Source organism: Lygodium microphyllum, chromosome 23, assembly GCF_053477565.2.
Source record: "Lygodium microphyllum isolate KBCC chromosome 23, Lygodium_microphyllum_v1.1.10, whole genome shotgun sequence".
NCBI classification, from domain to species: domain Eukaryota; kingdom Viridiplantae; phylum Streptophyta; class Polypodiopsida; order Schizaeales; family Lygodiaceae; genus Lygodium; species Lygodium microphyllum.
The window spans coordinates 108871961-108890806 of record NC_141157.1 but is presented as its reverse complement, the minus strand read 5'-3'; the positions used below and the strand labels follow the sequence as shown (position 1 = coordinate 108890806).

Here is an 18846-nt window from a genome sequence, read left to right as displayed (position 1 = left end):
ATGAAGAGTGGTGTGCTCAAGTAGTCCCTTTTATATTGAATCTGCTGGAGTCAGAAAAAGTCTTGAGTCTTGTACAAAAAGTGAAAATGCCTTTTTGGGGATGTTTAATGAGCCAGAAAAAGAACAAATGATAATTTAAAAGGAAAATTTTGGTAGCTTAATAAATGAAGCTAGGCACTGATGAAGGTTGAAGTCAGGTCACAATTGGCAGAAATGGCACAGCCAATGGATTTTGATCACAAACCCGAGGAGTGTAGGCAATGATTCAAGATGCAAAAGTGGTCAAACGTGGGATCCCTTTTACAGGACTTTTTGAGCCGTTTGTCCCGGCAAAAATTCAAGAGTTTTGTATTTGAAGAAGTTTTATCTAGAAAATGATTTGGGGACGTACAAGAAATGAAATAAATTAGCCTTAATTTGAGATTTACTTTTAGGCTAATTCTGAGGCAGCCCAATTGGTGTGAAGAGGGACTTGTAGCATTCTACACCATGTGGAGTTGAGTGGCGAGTGTATTATTTTGTTTTCTGGGGGGGGTGTGTGTGTGTGTGTGCGTGTGTGTGTGTGTGGATGGCACTTGCTTTATGACATTGAGATGCAAGACACAATATCGTCAAGGATAGCTCTTGCATGGTGGTAGGCTTGGAGGCCTTGCCCAACCAACAAGTGCTAGGGTCCTCAATGTTGAAATCAAAGATCTCAAAGCTCATTGGGAGCATTGCAAGGTGGCATATCTAGAAGGTCAGATGCCAATTGGTCTTCATTCGTGAGAGTCATCTAGTGTGCACCTCGATAGAGCTTTGGTCCTCCATTATACACACAATCAGTGGGTGCTGAGAGCAGCTCCAGGGAGACTCTTTGCATTGGCAAGAGCTTTGGGAGATGTTTCTTGACAGTTTGGATCACCATGGCCTGTACTTCAAGGTATGAGATGGTAACACTAGGTGGTGCTATATCCCCATGTGGCTTCTTTCCCCACTTCCCACAGACCTTTTTCTCCAGCCATGCTGTTGAGCCCATGTACTTCCAAAAAAAAAGAAAGAAAAGAAAGTACAAGGTTTCGTCCTACGAGAGGTAAGAGTGTGTTCACACATCTATACTCACAATAACATGCACTAAGGTGTATTCACACATAGGAGGATATAAACCTTAAAAAGAATGAAGCATATGAACAGAATACAATCGAAAGTTCCTACTTATATACAGCCTAAGATGCACACCTAGTAGCTCGATCCTTATTTAATAGCACCATGCAAAACCCTACAAGGAAGTCTAACAACTGTTCAATCAGTACCATACAAAATTTGGAGAACATATTACATTTAAGAAAATTTGAAATGGCAACATGAAAAGCCTCTGCAATGGGCTTTATCTTCCTGCACAGAAAGGAGCATCGGGAGTATGACGATGAGTTTGCAAGCCAATCCATAGTATTGTTTAGTTCAAACAAGAAGTCTGCCTTGATGCTATGTGCTTCCACTACTTGGGGACTTTGTTTTGACGCCATAGGCTTCTTTCACAATGCCAGGGGCAAAGCTCTTTTCCCAAATAGCAAACATTCTGCAAGTACAACCACAGCATCTTAGATCATCAGGTGCACTTGAAGCCTAGGAACTTAAGCACTCATGTACTCAATGTTAGCTGTTTGATTCTTCCCAATTGTACTGATTGTGGCCACTTACAAGAGTATGCATGCATGCAGTTGTGTTTCAAAAGCTGATGCTTTTCTTCCACTGAAGATGGTGACTTATATTTTATGTCCTGACACAGGCCTTCCCAAAGGATTCTGAGATGGCGGTTGACATCTCAACAGCAATTCTTGCAATGGCCGAAAATAGAGAGCTCCAAAAAATTCATGACGTGTGGCTTTCAACAGATCAGTGCGGATCAACTGTGACCGAAGTTGAATTTAATCAGTTGGATATAAACAGCTTTTGGGGACTCTTCCTAGTGACTGGGTTAGCTTCAACTGTCAGCCTTCTGGTATACCTGGTCAGGTTAGCATGCCATTTTTCTAGGAAGGGTAACAGAGAGGATAGTAATATGCACAACCAGGCAAGTGGAGGTTCCTTGTCTCGCAGAACTGCAGAGGTGGTTAGATCTTTTGCTGAATTCTTTGATGAAGCAACACCTGATGCGAAGATTAACACTGAGAAGAAAAAGTTAAAACAGTACTCTCAGCAGCTGGACAAGTCTGCAGCTAATGGAGGAATTCAAGCACCTGATACCATTCTTCCTTAAGGTGTGAGATTCCATCCCATTATTTCTTGCTTTTTCTGGTGAGCAGATCCAGGAAGGTACTGTGGAACAGATATTACAATCTATGCTAGGGAGGGTGGGTGCTTGTGCTGAAAATAGTTAGCAACTTAAGCTCTAACGGATCCCCTGCAGATCACAATTTCACTGCAATTCTCCTGCAATGGCATGGTTCGAAAAGGGCGTACACTTGAGGACACCTCAGTAATGAAGTTGTCTGCAAAGATGTGAAATGCTGGCAATGGTTTTTATTTATCATACAAAGAAGCTTTTCTCTTGGCATGTGCTGGGCACTCCTAAGTAGGGAAGGCTCATCCACAATCTTGTATTTGGTGACAATATAAATTATAATGTTGTAAATCCAATCCGAGTTTATTCTTTCAAGACAGGTGGTTATTGGGACACCTTGTAATATTCTCTTTCAGAAAAGTGTTAGGTTAAAAACAGACAGAATGTAGCAGGCCTTCTTTTCTTCCTGAATGCAAGAATTCTTGTGAAGGAGCATGATGAGGATTTCCTTAGTAAAACGTAGTCATATCACAACAAGGACTGGTTGCAATTGTATGGAGAAACAAGTGTGCGTGTAGTAGTGCACATGAGAGATGTCCTGGTGTTGTCTTGGGCACCTGCACAGACCACTCATTCTTACTGTGGAACAGGGAGGTTTAATGAAGGCTTTTGTCCTGATTAGCAAGTCGCGATAGAATTAGTTTTGGAGTACTAGAGGGGTGTTGAGTTACCCCTCCCCAAAATCAAGGAGCATTGATCTTGGGTAGCAAGACATGTCGACCAAAACACACATCCTCAGAATGCTTTGTATACATGGTGGCCCTGTGCGCTAACCTGAAAGCATATGCTAGGACTGTAGAAACCCTTGTTTGATTTCTTCGAACAGTTGAATCACCACCGTTCTGTAGTAAAACTAAGACGATTAAGGTGGCTCTAAATAAGAGGATGATCATAGTCGCACGTGTATGGCGGTCGACACGCAAGGGTGGTGCTTGCCACTCAGTGTGCTTGCTGATTCTAGGCCTGAAGAACGTTTCTAAGAATGATGAGATATCGTACAGCTCGGATTTCTGGGCCTGTATAGCACTGACTCACTGACTTGTATTGGGGTTAAGAAACAAGGGTGGTGCGTGCCACTCACTATGGTGATGCTGGGCCTGAAGAAGATTTCCAAGAGTGATCAGATATTCTACAGCTAAGATGGCGATTTTTGAAGCCATAGCATGGATTGAATGGAAATTTGGTCACATATAAAGCATCCAAGTGTTCCTTTTGTAAGGTTCAATGGGAGAGGCTGTCATGTATGATGCAAAATGGTTGTTCACTTAGAAAATTTCAACATGACAGACTCCTGTAGCTGAAATTTTGGCTGTAACTCTATAGGGTCATAAGGATCTTGATCTCATTCTTGCATGTTCCAAAATATGTGGGCTGGCATTAATGCATCAAACATGGTGTGACAACATTTAGTCTGGCTGTTGGCATTTGTGCATCAAACAGATGGGTGTCAACAATCGGTATGAACTTGTCATTCACGTATCAAACACAAGGTGTCAACATTCAATATGGACTCACCTTGTAGTAGAATATCTAGGCCCAAGGTGAGTGTATTGGGAGGATGGGTCTTGGATTGCACTTAAATCTAGATTCTGTTGTGGGTGTGTGGGTGGGTTTGTCTTTCTTTTTTCTTTTTTCTTTTTCTTTTTTTTTGGCGTGGGGGGGTTTTGTGGGGCGGGGATGTCAAGTTGCAAAACACCCCTAATAGATTTGGGAGGATAAACTTATCTTATTTGGCTAACAATAAAGAGGAAAACACTAGCTAATAAACGCACGCTTGGGAACTTGGGTGTGCCAAAGAGGAAAGAAAATGATGAGACTTCAAGGGGATGATGTTGCTATTGGATTCTTGCAACCCCAATTCTTTGTATGACATTAGAGTATCCTCTCTCTCTCTCTCTCTCTCTCGATTAGCCTTAACTAGTACACAATCAGTCAACATTCTAGCCATGATCTACACCATGGGATATGTTTTGGACAAGGCACCCTAGTAGTCTCTCGACTTTCATGAGACTTGAGCCCTAAAAAGCACACTTGATTTGGGAAATTCACGATTTTCTCTTAGGAGAGGAGACATTCAATTACCATGCCTCCTAGAAAAGTGTAATCAACCCCTTTAGGTAGTAGCAAATCTATTGGCCACACGTATGTACCCATCACATCCCACAAGTAGGTTGTGAATGGCACCCCAAGATTTTGCACTCCAACCTTGGAGGATTAGTACAACACCTAATCTTGCACATTGTGGCTCAAATTACGTGTATTGAAAGGGACTACCAAATATCTATTCATGTGCTTGGCATTGATCATCTTCATGAGTAGAAGCTTGCCAGAGCTTGTTGGTTGCTAAAATCCAGCATTGTGTCTTTGCGGTGCTTATCAAGACTAGCATGGCACACTTAACCTACAAAAAGAGGAATGTCAATAAAGGAGTTCAAGCCAATCTATTGACCTTGTCTAGGGCACGATCAACCTCCAAAAGTTTGAGTATGAGCTTTGCCTAGAGTGAGTGCACGTGCGCGCATGTATGCATGTGCGCGTGCGCGCACGTGTGCATGTGTGTGTGTTATTAGCATCTTGTAAGCTATATAGGACAAAGAGTTACAATCTACTTTGGGGGTTTTCTCTCGTGTTGTATGCTTTGAAAAAAAGAAGTTTAGTTGCACCTAGCATATTTAGTAGTGGAATATTAGAGAACTAGGTATAATGTTTAAAGGTTAATCATCAATAAGATAATTTGATGGTAAGGGAGAAGATCCTCCATTCGTCATCTTGACCTTTTACAAAAAATTGTTTTACAAAACTGCCTCAACTCAGAGATCCCTCAACTAGTTACCATGACAATCAAACAATTGCAGAAGCTTGAATAACCTTTCAAGGCCCCAATTACTTATCGAATTAAAAAGAAGATATAGGACGACAACAAATCATGATTGCTAGCTTTGTTTGATGCTATGGTAATCCTCACATGATGTAAACATTATTCATTCCGATTGTTCTTGGATTGCAACAATCTCTTTCAATAAACGAGTTCAAGCCAATCTATTGACCTTGTCTAGGGCACGATCAACCTCCAAAAGTTTGAGTATGAGCTTTGCCTAGAGTGAGTGCACGTGCGCGCGTGTGTATGCATGTGTGTGCGCGCACGTGTGCATGTGTGTGTGTTATTAGCATCTTGTAAGATATATAGGACAAATAGTTACAATCTACTTTGGGGTTTTTCTCTCATGTTGTATGCTTTGAAAAAAAGAAGTTTAGTTGCACCTAGCATATTTAGTAGTGGAATATTAGAGAACTAGGTATAATGTTTAAGGTTAATCATCAATAAGATAATTTGATGGTAAAGGAGAAGATCCTCCATTCATCATCTTGACCTTTTACAATAAATTATTTTACAAAAATGCCTCAACTCAGAGATCCCTGAACCAGTACCATGACAATCAGACAATTGTAGAAGCTTGAATAACCTTTCAAGGCCCCAATAACTTGTCGAATTAAAAAGAAGATATAGGACGACAACAAATCATGATTTCTAGCTTTGTGTGATGCTATGGTAATCCTCACATGATGTAAACATTATTCATTCCGATTGTTCTTGGATTGCAACAATCTCTTTCAATCTTCAAACACAATTTTTAGGGTCGCATTCTTCTATAAGTAATGTTTTCTTATGGTTGCTTTTCCATTTCATATTTATTTAGGAAAAACTTGGCCTCATGTTTGGGCCTTATAGAGAGAGAGAGAGAGAGAGAGAGAGAGAGAGAGAGAGAGAGCCTCTTAACCAGAAGAGGGACAACTACCATGGTAAAAATGGAAAATTCCAATTTTTATATGTTTGGCTTGTTTTTAAATGCAAAATAATGCATTTTAAGGTATTTTTTGAGTACATATTTGCAAAGGTATAACAAGAATAAGATATTAATACAATTTAAGACACTAGATAGAGGTATTTTTTATCATCCTTCTACACTCTCGTAGTCTCCTTGTCATTTTCTTGAAATTCTCAAATACTATACTCAGGCTTTTCCTCCATTGTAGTAGCCCTATCTTTTTCTTATCATTTTGCACAAAAGTTTGCTATTCTCACTTTTCATTTAACATCTTGTTTTTCTTCAGCTTCTAGATTTGTTGGTACTTAGATTATGTCGTAGGCGAAGAAGAGAATATGTGAAAATAAATTTATTGATATGTACAAGGGTTGAGTTAAAGATTTCAAGCTCAAAGGATCCAAAAAAAAAGGAGAATGCGGGTATGCAACATGCATAATGCTCTCAGAATTGTACTTATAAGATTGACCCATTGACAAATGCCATGCCATAGACTAAATTGTAAGTTAAGCTATATCGATAGGCTTCACATTGGCTTGTATGTTTTAGAAATTTGTTGAAGTTTATGTTTGCAAATAAATATCTAGCAAACCTCAGATTTGCATGTTAAAGTAAAGGCCAATAATCTATAGTCGAGTGGATACCCCTTGTATAAGTACACACTGTAGAATCATATATAAGTGAAGATAACAAATAATAAGGGTACCAATCATTTTGTATCCACATAACTCTCTCATGTTCTCTCTCTCTCTCTCTCTCTCTCTCTCTCTCTCTCTCTCTCTCTCTCTCTCTCTCTCTCAACCCTCTTATACTCCATAGCTTCTACCTCACATCCACCATTGCTTCTCTCTCGACTGGTTTTGAGCGGCATTCGATGTTTGTGAGAGCTTGTGCTTGGAGTAGGGAGTGTGAGAACTAAAGCTTTGTCGCGAAGATCGAGGATTTGAGCTTCTTTTGTGTCATTGATGCTTATTGTTTGGACATTGATAGAGGTATTATTCCCATCACCATCACCATGATCTAAGATCCAAGTCCAGCATTGCGTAAGACATCGAGACTCGATTTGGGGTTGCCATAATCCATTTTGGCGTTGATATGAGTAGCCCTTAGAGGTTGGGATTGAAGTAAAACAACTTGGCTTTGGATGCTTTGGAAGAGATCTTGCTATATGGTTTTGATGCATGCAAGCACAAGGCTTGCTTAAGCAAGGGGGAGGCTTGTCTCTTGAAGGCAGGGGGCTTGCTTGTTGCAAGCAAAGGGTTTAAGTAGAGGGCTCAAGCTAGGGCCTTAAGTAAAGGCTTTTCTTTGTAATAATAGAGAAAAGGAACCAGAGAGAGACTTGACGATTTATGGAGATCGCGATGTCTATGGTGGTCTACGTTTGCTGATCTGGATGCACAAAGAAATAATTTATGCTAAAAACAACTTGCATTTATGCATTTTGCTCAATCAGACTGCTCACATCATTTTTAAATCCTTTTTTATGTTCTGCAAGCTACAAGACATACTATTTTATCACAATAACTTTTCTATAAGCTTCAAACATTATGTAGCATTTTGAGTTCCCTTACCCTACCCATGTGAAATGGGGGATTGTAAGGAATAAATAAAAATTAAAAAAAGTAAAATTTTTTAAAAAAGCTTACCTTTTTAAGTGGTCTCCATCGAATTACAGCACCGCCATCCATTTTTTGCCCCATCGTCCCACCACCATGCACCCCCACCACCACAACGAGAAGGTGTCACTTTCCCCAACTCACTACACACATTAGTAGCCCTCGCCATGCGATCACATGCCCAAATAGAGCTTTGAAGATAACAAGACAAAAGAAAGGGGGGGATCCTCCCTCCCCTCTAAGGCTTATATAAAGCCTTCCTATTACTTTTGGTCGAGACGTTGCTGAGAGAGAGAGAGAGAGGAGGGGGGGGGGGGAGGGTAAAATAAGATAAGGAGAGGGAAAGGATAAGGAGATAAAAGGGAGAAAAGGAGAACGTGAAGGTTGCCATGCTCCCCTTCCCCTTTCCACCAAGAATCAAAGTCCAAGTGCCTTTCTCCTGTTCCCATACTCAACGAAGGAAGCTCCTAAAGCCACATCACATCCATTATCTCGGCTTCCATCAGTAAATTTCTTCAAGATTACCTAAGGTATCCACAAAGCAATGGCACTGAAGGGAAGTAGCATGAGGGCCACAAGCGTGGGAGCAAAAAAAGGAGTTGCAAGTAATGCACCAACACCTTTGTCCTAATCCCAGGTTTCTTCGTTTTTAGGTTAAGTTGATAATATAATAATTTAAGTAGGTTTTCTACATTTGTAAAAGCTGCTTATTATATAAAGATAAAAGAGTTAGAAAAAGGAAAACTTAGGTTCTTTTAATACTATGTTAATCAATAAGAAAAGATAGGTTATATTTTAAACGTCATAGAGGAAATATTCTTGCTCTTCCATTACACCTAAGTTTTGAAAGTGATAAAACCAAGAAGTTGACATTAAATCTGATCTCTCTATCTTGGTTCTTGCCATGGTTTCAAATATGCAATGTTTTTATCAGGAAGTAATGGCCATTGTATAGGGCACTTTCTCCTCGTCGATTCTATTGTGTGTCAAAGGGTTTGACGTGGTTAGGGAACCATCTTGGCCCACCTGTCACACTTGCAAGAAAAAAGGGCAAGAAATTATCTTGGAAACCCTATGGAAAATCTTGAGAAAAAAAGTGAACCCAAGAATTGTTGTAGGGATTGCCTACATGGTAAATCCCATTTTAAATTATGTATTTAAAGATTGATTGTTGCACCATGAAATGAAATGTTTGTGTTTGTGAGATTTAGGATTCTGATTGAATCTTAACAATAACAAGTTGATATGGATTGCACTAGACCTTCCTTGAGGCTAGTATCAAAAACCCTACACCAAGGGGGTTTGTTTAGCCACATCAAAAGCTAGGACTAAGCCTGTTTACAAGAGGTCGGATAAGAATTGAAGGAAGTTGTACCGGGAGACACCTTTCACCAACTTACCGAAACATGAAAGATGAACGAAATTTTCACCTTACACCAATTGATCCTAAGCTTGGAAGCCTACTACTCAAAGTTGTGTCGCTTCTAAAGTATGCACCACTCATGGACATCTCCCAATAGGGGTTAAAATTTTGCCATGGATTGAACGCTCCATTGGTGGATACACGCCTTGAGGCAATGAATCAATCTAACCTTCAAGATGCATTTATTTGGGCAAGGCCAATTATTCAAGAACTTTAGTTAAAGCCTAGAAATGGCAGATTTTGGAGACACAATTCTCCATATAAAGGGCCACGTGGCTTCGTCATCAAAAGAGCCAAAGGCTAATGCCAATCAGACCATAAGAAGAAGGCCAAGACAAATATAATTGGGAATTTGGTGCCAATAGGTGGCAATAGGTGGCAACAACAACATTGTGCAAATATGTTATCATTGCAATGAACTAGGCCACTTTAATAGACAATGCCCAAAGCTTAATAACACTTTTTGCCAAGGGCAATTTCGTGGTAAAAACTAATCCGTTTTGGCCAAAGGCAAAGGGAGAGTTGCCAGTGTGACACATAAGGAATTGAAGGAAGAGGAAGACCCTACACTAGAGGCAAAGATGGAAATAGCAATTGTCCTTGATGCCCTTAATAAAAAGGGATGAAATCTCCAATTCTCGATGATTCAAGCACCCACAGTTGACCAATATATAGCTTTCAAAATTTTTATTGATTGCAAAAGCATTCATCCATTCATTTCACCATAGTGTGCAAGAAAGTTAGCAAAAGACACTACACTTGCGCCCAAACTTCTAGTATAATTAGCCAATGGAAAAGAAGGCATTTTTGCATAGCAATCTAGTACTCTTATCCCAAAGGGAGGTTGACCACAAGATTAAGCTAGTACCGAGAGCCACTCGAATAGCTCATAGACCATATCGGATGTCTATCTTTAAAGCTATTGAGTTGAAGGAGCAACTCAAACACCTTCTAGATCAAGGATACATCAAATCAAGCAATTCACCTTAAGGAGCTCCAATCCTATTTCAGAATAAGAAAGGCATGGCCCTTTGCCTTTGCATTAATAACTATCATGGATTGAACCAAGTGACAATCAAGAACAAGCATCCAATTCCAAGGATTGATGAGCTCCTTGATGAACTTCAAGGATTGAACCAAGTGACAATCAAGAACAAGCATCCAATTCCAAGGATTGATGAGCTCCTTGACAAACTTCAAGGCATAAAAGTCTTATTGACTGGATCTTACCTAGTACTCCAAGAAGCACAAAACCAAGGTATCGAGCAACAAAATATATGCTTGGAGCTTTGCTCCTCACCATGAAGCGTGCAAATTGACTTGTCTTGCACAACAATACATGCATAGAAAAGACTCAAGACATCCACACCAACTAAGAAACAAGATGAGGTGACTCCTCCCCTTCCACACAAGATCCATAGTTTTCTACACAAAGATATAGCAAGAAGAAGGATGGACAAAGAGACTTTGGGAAAGAAGGTAGAGGGAAGATAAAGAGACACAACAAAATCAGTTGTGCTCCAACCTCATTGACCACCTTTTCCCAAGAGCCCAAATTACACCCTTTTGTACCTTTATTAAATGAAATATTTTGACCATACATAAACTAAGGTATGAGCCTTATTTGTTGTCCATGTATTTTAGGCAAGCTCCCTAAGGTTCTAAAAATAGAAAACACATGCAATGGCTTTTATAATTCCAAGACAAGCATTTACAATGCACTTTAAAAAATATATAACAATGAAGTACAATGAATGTGCACATAGCATATAATTTTGGATAAAACCAAAGATTTGTTGATGTAGTTCCACGTGCTCTTAGCCTTTTTGGTGACAAAATTGGAGGCTATTATTTCTCCCACACATTAATGTTGAGCTCCTACGAACCAAAGAACCACGATACTCCTCCATTTTTAGATTCATGAAACACTTTCATATTTTTTTCCATTCTTTCACACTTTGGTGGATCATTAGCCCACTTCCTCAACCACTCATTTTCTATATTTTTTTCCATTCATTCACACTTTGGTGGATCATTTTCCCACTTCCTCAACCACACTCATTTTTCATTCACTTCTTTCTTTCTCTCAACACTTAATAAAATTTACTTCTAATGATCAAATTGGGATAGCAAAGGACACTTCATTCTTAAAACACACTACCTCCATGAAGGAGAAACATAGAAATTCCATGGCTTCGAACACTAAGAAGGTGTATACCCACAAACGATATTCACATCAACACTCCCATTTGTCAAATATATCTTGAAGCTATGACTGCCTATCAGATTTAAGGCTTGGACTTTTAGAGAAAAGACAAAATCTTAGGTTTTTTCTTTCTTCTTTATTAAAGCTTATCTTCCTATCTCCTCTCTATTCATCATGTCCACCATGAATGAAAGCATGTGGAGGAAGGACAAGTCATTGCAAATCTATGTGCAAGTTATGAACACATCACTAGCACTACATTTCTGGAACGAGAAGAGGGAGTGAATGTGGAAAATCAGAGTTGGAAACATGAGAGAGTGTGCACAAGAGGGAGAGAGAGAGCTCAAGTACAAGAATAAGATCTTGCTTAGTAAGTTGTTCAAAGGTACAACTAGTACACTCTCCACTACTGTGAATGTGTACTTTAGGCAGTTTATATAGCCTCTGGAGAAGTTAGGGTTAGGGTTTCCCCTTGCTCCCCTGTCCTCCAATCCATTTACCCCTAGCTACCCTTATCCTCTTGAGTATAAGGAGAGTTCACATGCTTACTTCTCAACACCCCCCCTCAATGCCAGGTGGCATTCGATAAAGCATGATAGGATGTCCCCCCCCCCCCCCCCCCCCCCCCCCCCCCTTAATCCACAGTGAGATGCCTTTATAAATCAGGCTACAAAAGAAGGTTATCGGTAGAGAGTGTTACAAGACTCAAAAGAGTCGATCATCTGTGGATTGGGAGGCAAAGTTGGCCTCCAATTTCTTAGGTACTTCAGGAACATTGGGACACTTACTGGTGATATGCCCAATGTTTTTGCATTTATTACACTTCATTTTGTCAGGATAATTCTTTCAGAAATTGCTTACAATATGTCCTTTTTTATGACAAAAGGAGCACTTTGTAGAAGCTGTATAGACTAACACTTGCTCACGAGAAGTAAATGCTGAAGTTTCTTCATTATGGTTCCTCTTCTCTTCATCCATGCATTGACTGGATGGTACTTGCCAAGGTTGGGCTTGGGATATTAGTTAGGGTAGTCACAAGGGTTAGAAATACCTTCTTCACGGACTTCAAAAGGATGGGAATGGCATCTTCATCATGAATTGGTGCTTGAACGGAGGCCAACTGTGCCATGAGCCCCTTCATATGTGAAATAAACTTGCTTATATCTTCTCCCTGTTTATACTTCAAGCTTAAAACTCAATCTTTAGAAAGATCTTGGAGTTCTTCCTGTAGCGACATAGAGCCTTTCAAGTTCATCCCACTTCTCCTTGGCAGTGGAGAGTTGGTCAATATGAAGAATTAAAGATTCATCTAAATGAAGCACGATGATGGCTTGAGCTATTTCATCATCTTCTACATCAAGGGGATTGGATGGGTGAATAACTTTGGTCCCTTTTATGAAGGGCCAGTAGCCTCGTTCCATCATTTTATATTTTACCAGGACTTGCCAGGGATGGAAATGTTTTCCATTGAATTTGAGAATTTGAAGCCTTACATCTCCATAAGCCATGGCCATTATAGGAAGGTCTTACCTATTGCCTTAAGCAATGGCAGTGTCTAGTCCTTTTACAGGTGGCCAAGTACAAACCAAATAGCTGTGATAGCTCTACGAATGATAGCCAACTTTAAAGCTGTAGAGATGAAAAAGGTTGGAAATCATACATATGTAATATCTCAAGATAAGATTTTGGAGGTTTTGTTCTTCGAACAACCCTTGATTTAAGTTTTACTGTTTTCCTAGGTTTCAATGAGGTGAGCCTTGATTAGACTTCAAGCTCCTCCTGATAATGTGGCTTATTAGAGGAGTTCTTGGTGGAACATGGCTTGTCAATCAACTCTATGCTATGGGATGAATCAAAGAGAGTACAATAACACTCATTTCTCTGATTTACCTGTAGCAAAGTAGTAAGAGGAATCAATTCAATGCATCAATAGTGCCAAGAAGCACTCTTACCATATCCCATTCTTATACTCATAATGTACGGTTGATTTTTACGATCTTAATATTTCCCATGGAATGAGAAGAACCTTTGCATTTAAGCTCCACAGTAAAGTAACAAATATTTACAAGGATTTTTCAATGATTAAAATCACTCTTAATAATGCTCAGATAGACAAAAAATGAGAATGAGTGAGCTTGAAGCTTATTGCATATGGCTACCGAGAAACCCACAATTAGGGTTTGACAAAAATCTCTTCATGTGGACAAAGATTTGAGGAGCCCTTTTGTGGGAGTATAGCCCACTAGGGGGGACTATCAAAGCCCTAAGATGGTCACCATTGATTCGCCCTCAGCTGAGCATGCAGCTGTACGAATCTGCACGCTGCCCAGATTTGCACCTGCTTGCATTTTTTCACAATGTCATCCTGCTGCATGGCCAACATGGGGGTTCGTGGTGCTAGGGAGGGGTACTAATGCTAAGGAAGATTTCTTCTGAAGAAATGGGAGGCCGATATGCCCTCTTTTGCTCACATGAGCTCCTCCAATGGAGATAGGTACTAGCTGGCTATGGAGGTTGAAGGTCGAAGATGAGAAAATGAAGCTTTTCTTGTGCACTTAATCCGAGCTGAGGTTTAGGGAACCTAAAGGGATCAGAGATGGCTCTGATACCATGTGGAAAATCAGAGTTGGAAGCATGAGAGAGTGTGCACAAGAGGGAGAGAGAGAGCTCAAGTACAAGAATAAGATCTTGCTTAGTAAGTTGTTCAAAGGTACAACTAGTACACTCTTCTCTACTGTGAGTGTATACTTTAGGCAGTTTATATAGCATCTGGAGAAGTTAGGGTTAGGGTTTCCTCTTGCTCCCCTGTCCTCCAGTCCATTTACACCTAGAAACCTTTATCCTCTCGAGTATAAGGAGAGTTCACATGCTTACTTCTCAACAACGAAATGGAGAGAGATGCATGTTTTGAGTAACGGTGATGGTTGGTGCCATGGGAGGTAGCATGTTGGGGTTGTTGTGGATGAAAGTGCATGATGATATAGCTACTCTATTCAAGTTGCACCAGAGATGTGAAGGGTGGCTACATTTATCATAGCAGTAGTTGCAACTGCTACTCTAAATTATCATCATCTTTTTTCTTTGTCTTGCTGTGTAGAGCAAGCTGGTTCTTTTCTTTGAATGTCTGATCTTCCAGCCTTCAAGTGACCTCAAATGATAAAATCTTCTCTAGAAGGCATTGAAGTTTTGTTTGATGGTGCACCGGCAAGCTTCTATTATCTTCAACAGCTCCCTCCCATTGTGGATGAGAAGGATAAGAGAGAGGTCCTTTCTACACTTGCCATAGCGTTGGTGAACCACACACTCATCTCTTTCCTCCTCCACAACTACTATTACATTGAAGAAATGGCAATGAAAACAAATTATTATCTCCTAATCTAGTTATCACATTTAACCACACCAAGCCTCAAATGTCTTTCTTCTTCCTCCTCTTCATGTCTCTTCTTGCAATTTCCATAGTGATCCCAATCTCGGCAATGTAACAAAAAATGACTAGCTCTCCAAGAAGCAGAAGACCAGGATACCAAGTAGCAAACTATATGCTCGGAGCTTTTCTCCTCATCATGAAACATGCAAGTTGACCTCTCTTGAACAGTACTACATGCACACAAATGACTCAAGACATCCACACAAACAAAGAGACAAAATTGGGTGGCTCCTTCCCTTCCTCTACACCACAAGATCCATAGTTTTCTGCACAAAGATACAACAAGAAGAAGGATGGACAAAGAGACTTTGGGAAAGAAGGAAGAGGGAAGATAAAGAGACACAACAATCAGCTATGCTCGAACCTCCTCAACCACTTTTTCCCAAGAACCCCATTGCACCCTTTTGCACCTTTATTAAATCAAATATTTTGACTATACGTAAACTAAGGTATGAGTGTTGAATGTCATGCATGTATTTTAGGCAAGCTCTCCAAGGTTCTAAAAATAGAAAACAAATGCAATGGCTTTCATAATTCCAAGCCAAGAATTTACAATTCACTTTTAAAAAATATAACAATGAAGTACAATGAATGTGCACATAGCATATAATTTTGGATAAAACCAAAGATTTGTCAATGTAGTTCCACATGCTCTTAGCCTTTTTCGTGACAAATTTGGAGGCTATCATTTCTCTCACACTTTAATGGTGAGCTCCCACAAACCAAAGGACCATGATACTCTTCCATTTTTAGATTCACAAAACACTTCCATATTTTTTCCCATTCTTTCACACTTTGGTGGATCATTTGTCCACTTCCTCAACCACACTCATTTTTCATTCACATCTTTCTTTCTCTCAACATTTAATGAAAGTTTTGATTTTCAAACTTTGATAACAAAGGACACCATTCTTAAAACACACTACCTCCATGAAGGAGAAACATAGAAATTCCATGGCTTTGAACACCAAGAAGGTGTATACCCACAAAAGATCTTCACATCAATACTCCCATTTGTGAGATATATCTTGAAGCTATACCTACTTGTCAGATTCAAGGCTTGGACTGTTAGAGAAAAGAGAAACCCTTAGGTTTTTTCTTTCTTCTTTATTAAATCTTATCTTCCTACCCTCTCTTTGTTCATCATGTCCACCATGAATGAAAGCATGAGGAGGAAGGATAGGTCATTGCAAATTTGTGTGAGAGAGAATGCAAGAGATGAACATGTTGCATGTGCTACATTTTTGGAATGAAAAGAGGGGGTGAAATGGAGAGCGATGCATGTTTTGAGTAAGTAATGGTGATGGTTGGCACCATGGGAGGCAACATGTTGGGGTTGTCGTGGGTAAAATCTTCTCTAGAATGCATTGAAGTTTTCTTTGATGGTGCATCCATAGGCCTCTTAAAAGCTAGAGCTCAAATGGAAGCACACAAGAAAAAGCAAGAGCAAAGCAAGAGCTATTGCAGATGGAGCTAGAGAGCAGGAGAGAAAGATATTGTATGTGGGAACTCCAATAGTCACAATGTGTGACCAGCCTTCCCTTGTTCAATAATCATTGAAAGAATAAAGAATAAAGTGACAATGATGGTGCTTGCCACATGTAGTGTACATGTGTTTGCTCATAGTGTGTGAAGTAAATACAATCGGCATAGGCACTGGCACCTTTACCCCCAATAGCCTTCCACTTAAATGTGCCTCTAGTAAGGAGAGAACAAGAAAAATGTAACAAAGTAAAAATGCACATAAAGTACAACAGGATGAGGAATATACATCATCTCATCCTATGCCCATCACCTTTCTAAGGAAGGAAAAACATTTCATTGAGAGACTTTTAGTGAGTAGATCTATAGGATTCTCGTCAATCGAGATCATGACAAGCTCAACAGACTTGTCCTCTACCACCTCCCTGATGAAGTGATAGCCCACCTCAATGTGCTTTGTCTTTGCATGAAAGATCATATTCTTGCCAATCTAAATAGCACTCATAGAACCTAAATGTAGTGTAGGAGTAGCAATAATACCAAGGTACGGCCTGACCATAGGGCCTTCTTGCAAGCATCAGTAGCTACAACATACTACTCTGTCTCAATAGTAGATAAGGCCGTGCATTTGTGCACTGTGGACATCCAAGAAACAACACCCCTAACAAAAGTGAAGACATTCCAAGAGGATGGACTTCCTACTCTCTCCATGTCTTGCATAGTCAGAGTCGCTATAACCCATGATTGTAGTGTCCTAACTACCATAGCAAATGCTCATCTTTAGAGTGCCTTTCAAATATCTCATGATACCCATTATGGTGCCTCAATTTTGTCGGTCAATTGTAGTCATATAGCATGCCACAAGTCCCACTGCAAATGCTATGCCTAGACGAGTGGCTATCATGGCATATATCAAAGTGCCCAATACAAATGCATGTGGAATCTTGGCCATCTTAGCCTTCTTCTCATATGTCTGGAGACAATTTGCATAAGTGAGCTTCACATGGGAAGGTAAAGAATACAAATATGCTTCACATCGTGCATATGAAAGTGCTCAAGGACCTTTTATATGTAGTCCTTCTGTGAGTAAAGGAGCCCCTTAGAGCGATTGTGCATGATGCGCGTGCCAAGAATATGTGAGGCCTATCCCATGTCCTTCATCTCAAAGCTTTTCTTGAGTTGACTTTTCATGGCATCCAACTCATCATGAGCTCTCCTAGTAATCAACATATCATCCACATAAAGTACCAAGATAATAAGGCCCTCATCACATGAGCCTTCTTCATGTAGAGACATCAATCTATATCACTACATGTATATCCCTGTGAATGCATGAAAGCATCAAACTTGTAGTACCATTCCCTAATTGCATGCTTAAGGCCATAAAGGCTCTTTCTTAACTTACATACTAGGTGTTCCCTACCTTTTTCTTCAGAGCCCTTAGGCTACTGTATATAAATCTCATCATGAAGGTCCCCATATAAGAAATTCTTCTTTACATTCGTCTAATAAAGATCCAAATCTAATTGAGCAACCAAAGTCAGTACTAAGCATAGGGTAGCCATCTTGGCCACAAGAGTAAAGACCTCATTAAAGTCAACACCATGCTCCTACTCAAAACCCTTTGCAGCCAATCTCACCTTATATGCTAGCTTGGGGTATCTGGGGGTACTCTTCAACTTATACACCTACTTGAATGGTAAAGCACATTTTCCACTAGTAGGCAAAGGAACCAAATCCCACATAAGATTTTTCTACAATAAGTCTGATTGTATGGCCCTCTTCCAAAAGTGTCTATCACCTCTATGTATGGCCTCATCATAGGTAAGAGGCTCACTAGCATCTCTCACTACTTGCTCAGCTTGCTTATGTGTCTTCTTTGCATGAAAAATGACATCATGGCTTCTATGGATGACCTTCCTTGCCTATGGATCCGATAGGTGATAGTCCATCTCACCTGCTGCATCCCCATAACCAAGAAAGATGTGTTTCATTGATTTAGGAGCAACCTTATTTCATTTGTCCTTGGAAACATGGAAAAAAACCTCACATCCAAAGGCACGCAAACGAGCATATCATGGAGTTTTTCTAGACCATATCTCTTGTGCAACTTGACAACCAATAGCAATGCATGGCGATATGTTTATTTGTGTATGGTAGTAATACACCAGCTCTTTTGGTAGACCAAACAACAAATTATTTGCTCGAAAAGTAAGCCAACAATATCTTTTGCATCATCCTTCCTCATTGTTTTTGCTTTTTTTGACTATTTCGTGAAATAGTTGGTTGCTACTATAATATATCTCTTCTGTGTAGAGGATGATGAGGTAATCAGGCATACAAAGTCAATGCCGCACTTCTCAAATGGTAATAAATCCATAATAGGGATCAATGACCACTTCCAATTCTCTCAACTATCATGTCTATGGGATATATCACACCTCTTTACATATGCAAATGCATCTTAGAAGATGGATGGCCACCAATATCTAGCTCTTAAGGCTTTCTGTACAGTCAACATCCAACAAAGTGTCCTCCAAAAAAG

At 39.9% G+C, this 18846-nt stretch overlaps 1 protein-coding gene across 3 annotated transcripts in view; it reads left to right on the top strand.

The window, feature by feature from the left end:
- The window catches only part of LOC148016604 (glutamate receptor 3.3-like), a 110535-nt gene extending 107897 nt beyond the window's left edge, over positions 1–2638 (top strand). The window contains exons 6-7 of one of the 3 annotated variants that reach the window (XM_087664619.1): positions 1769–2240; positions 2390–2638. In XM_087664619.1, the coding sequence (XP_087520745.1) occupies positions 1769–2239 (471 nt within the window). In that variant the 3' untranslated portion in view covers position 2240; positions 2390–2638. Of the gene's footprint in view, positions 1–1768; positions 2241–2389 lie in introns of those variants that run through there. The other 2 variants (XR_015688155.1, XM_087664620.1) reach the window with 2 other exon arrangements.
- Positions 2639–18846: the final 16208 nt, after the last annotated feature.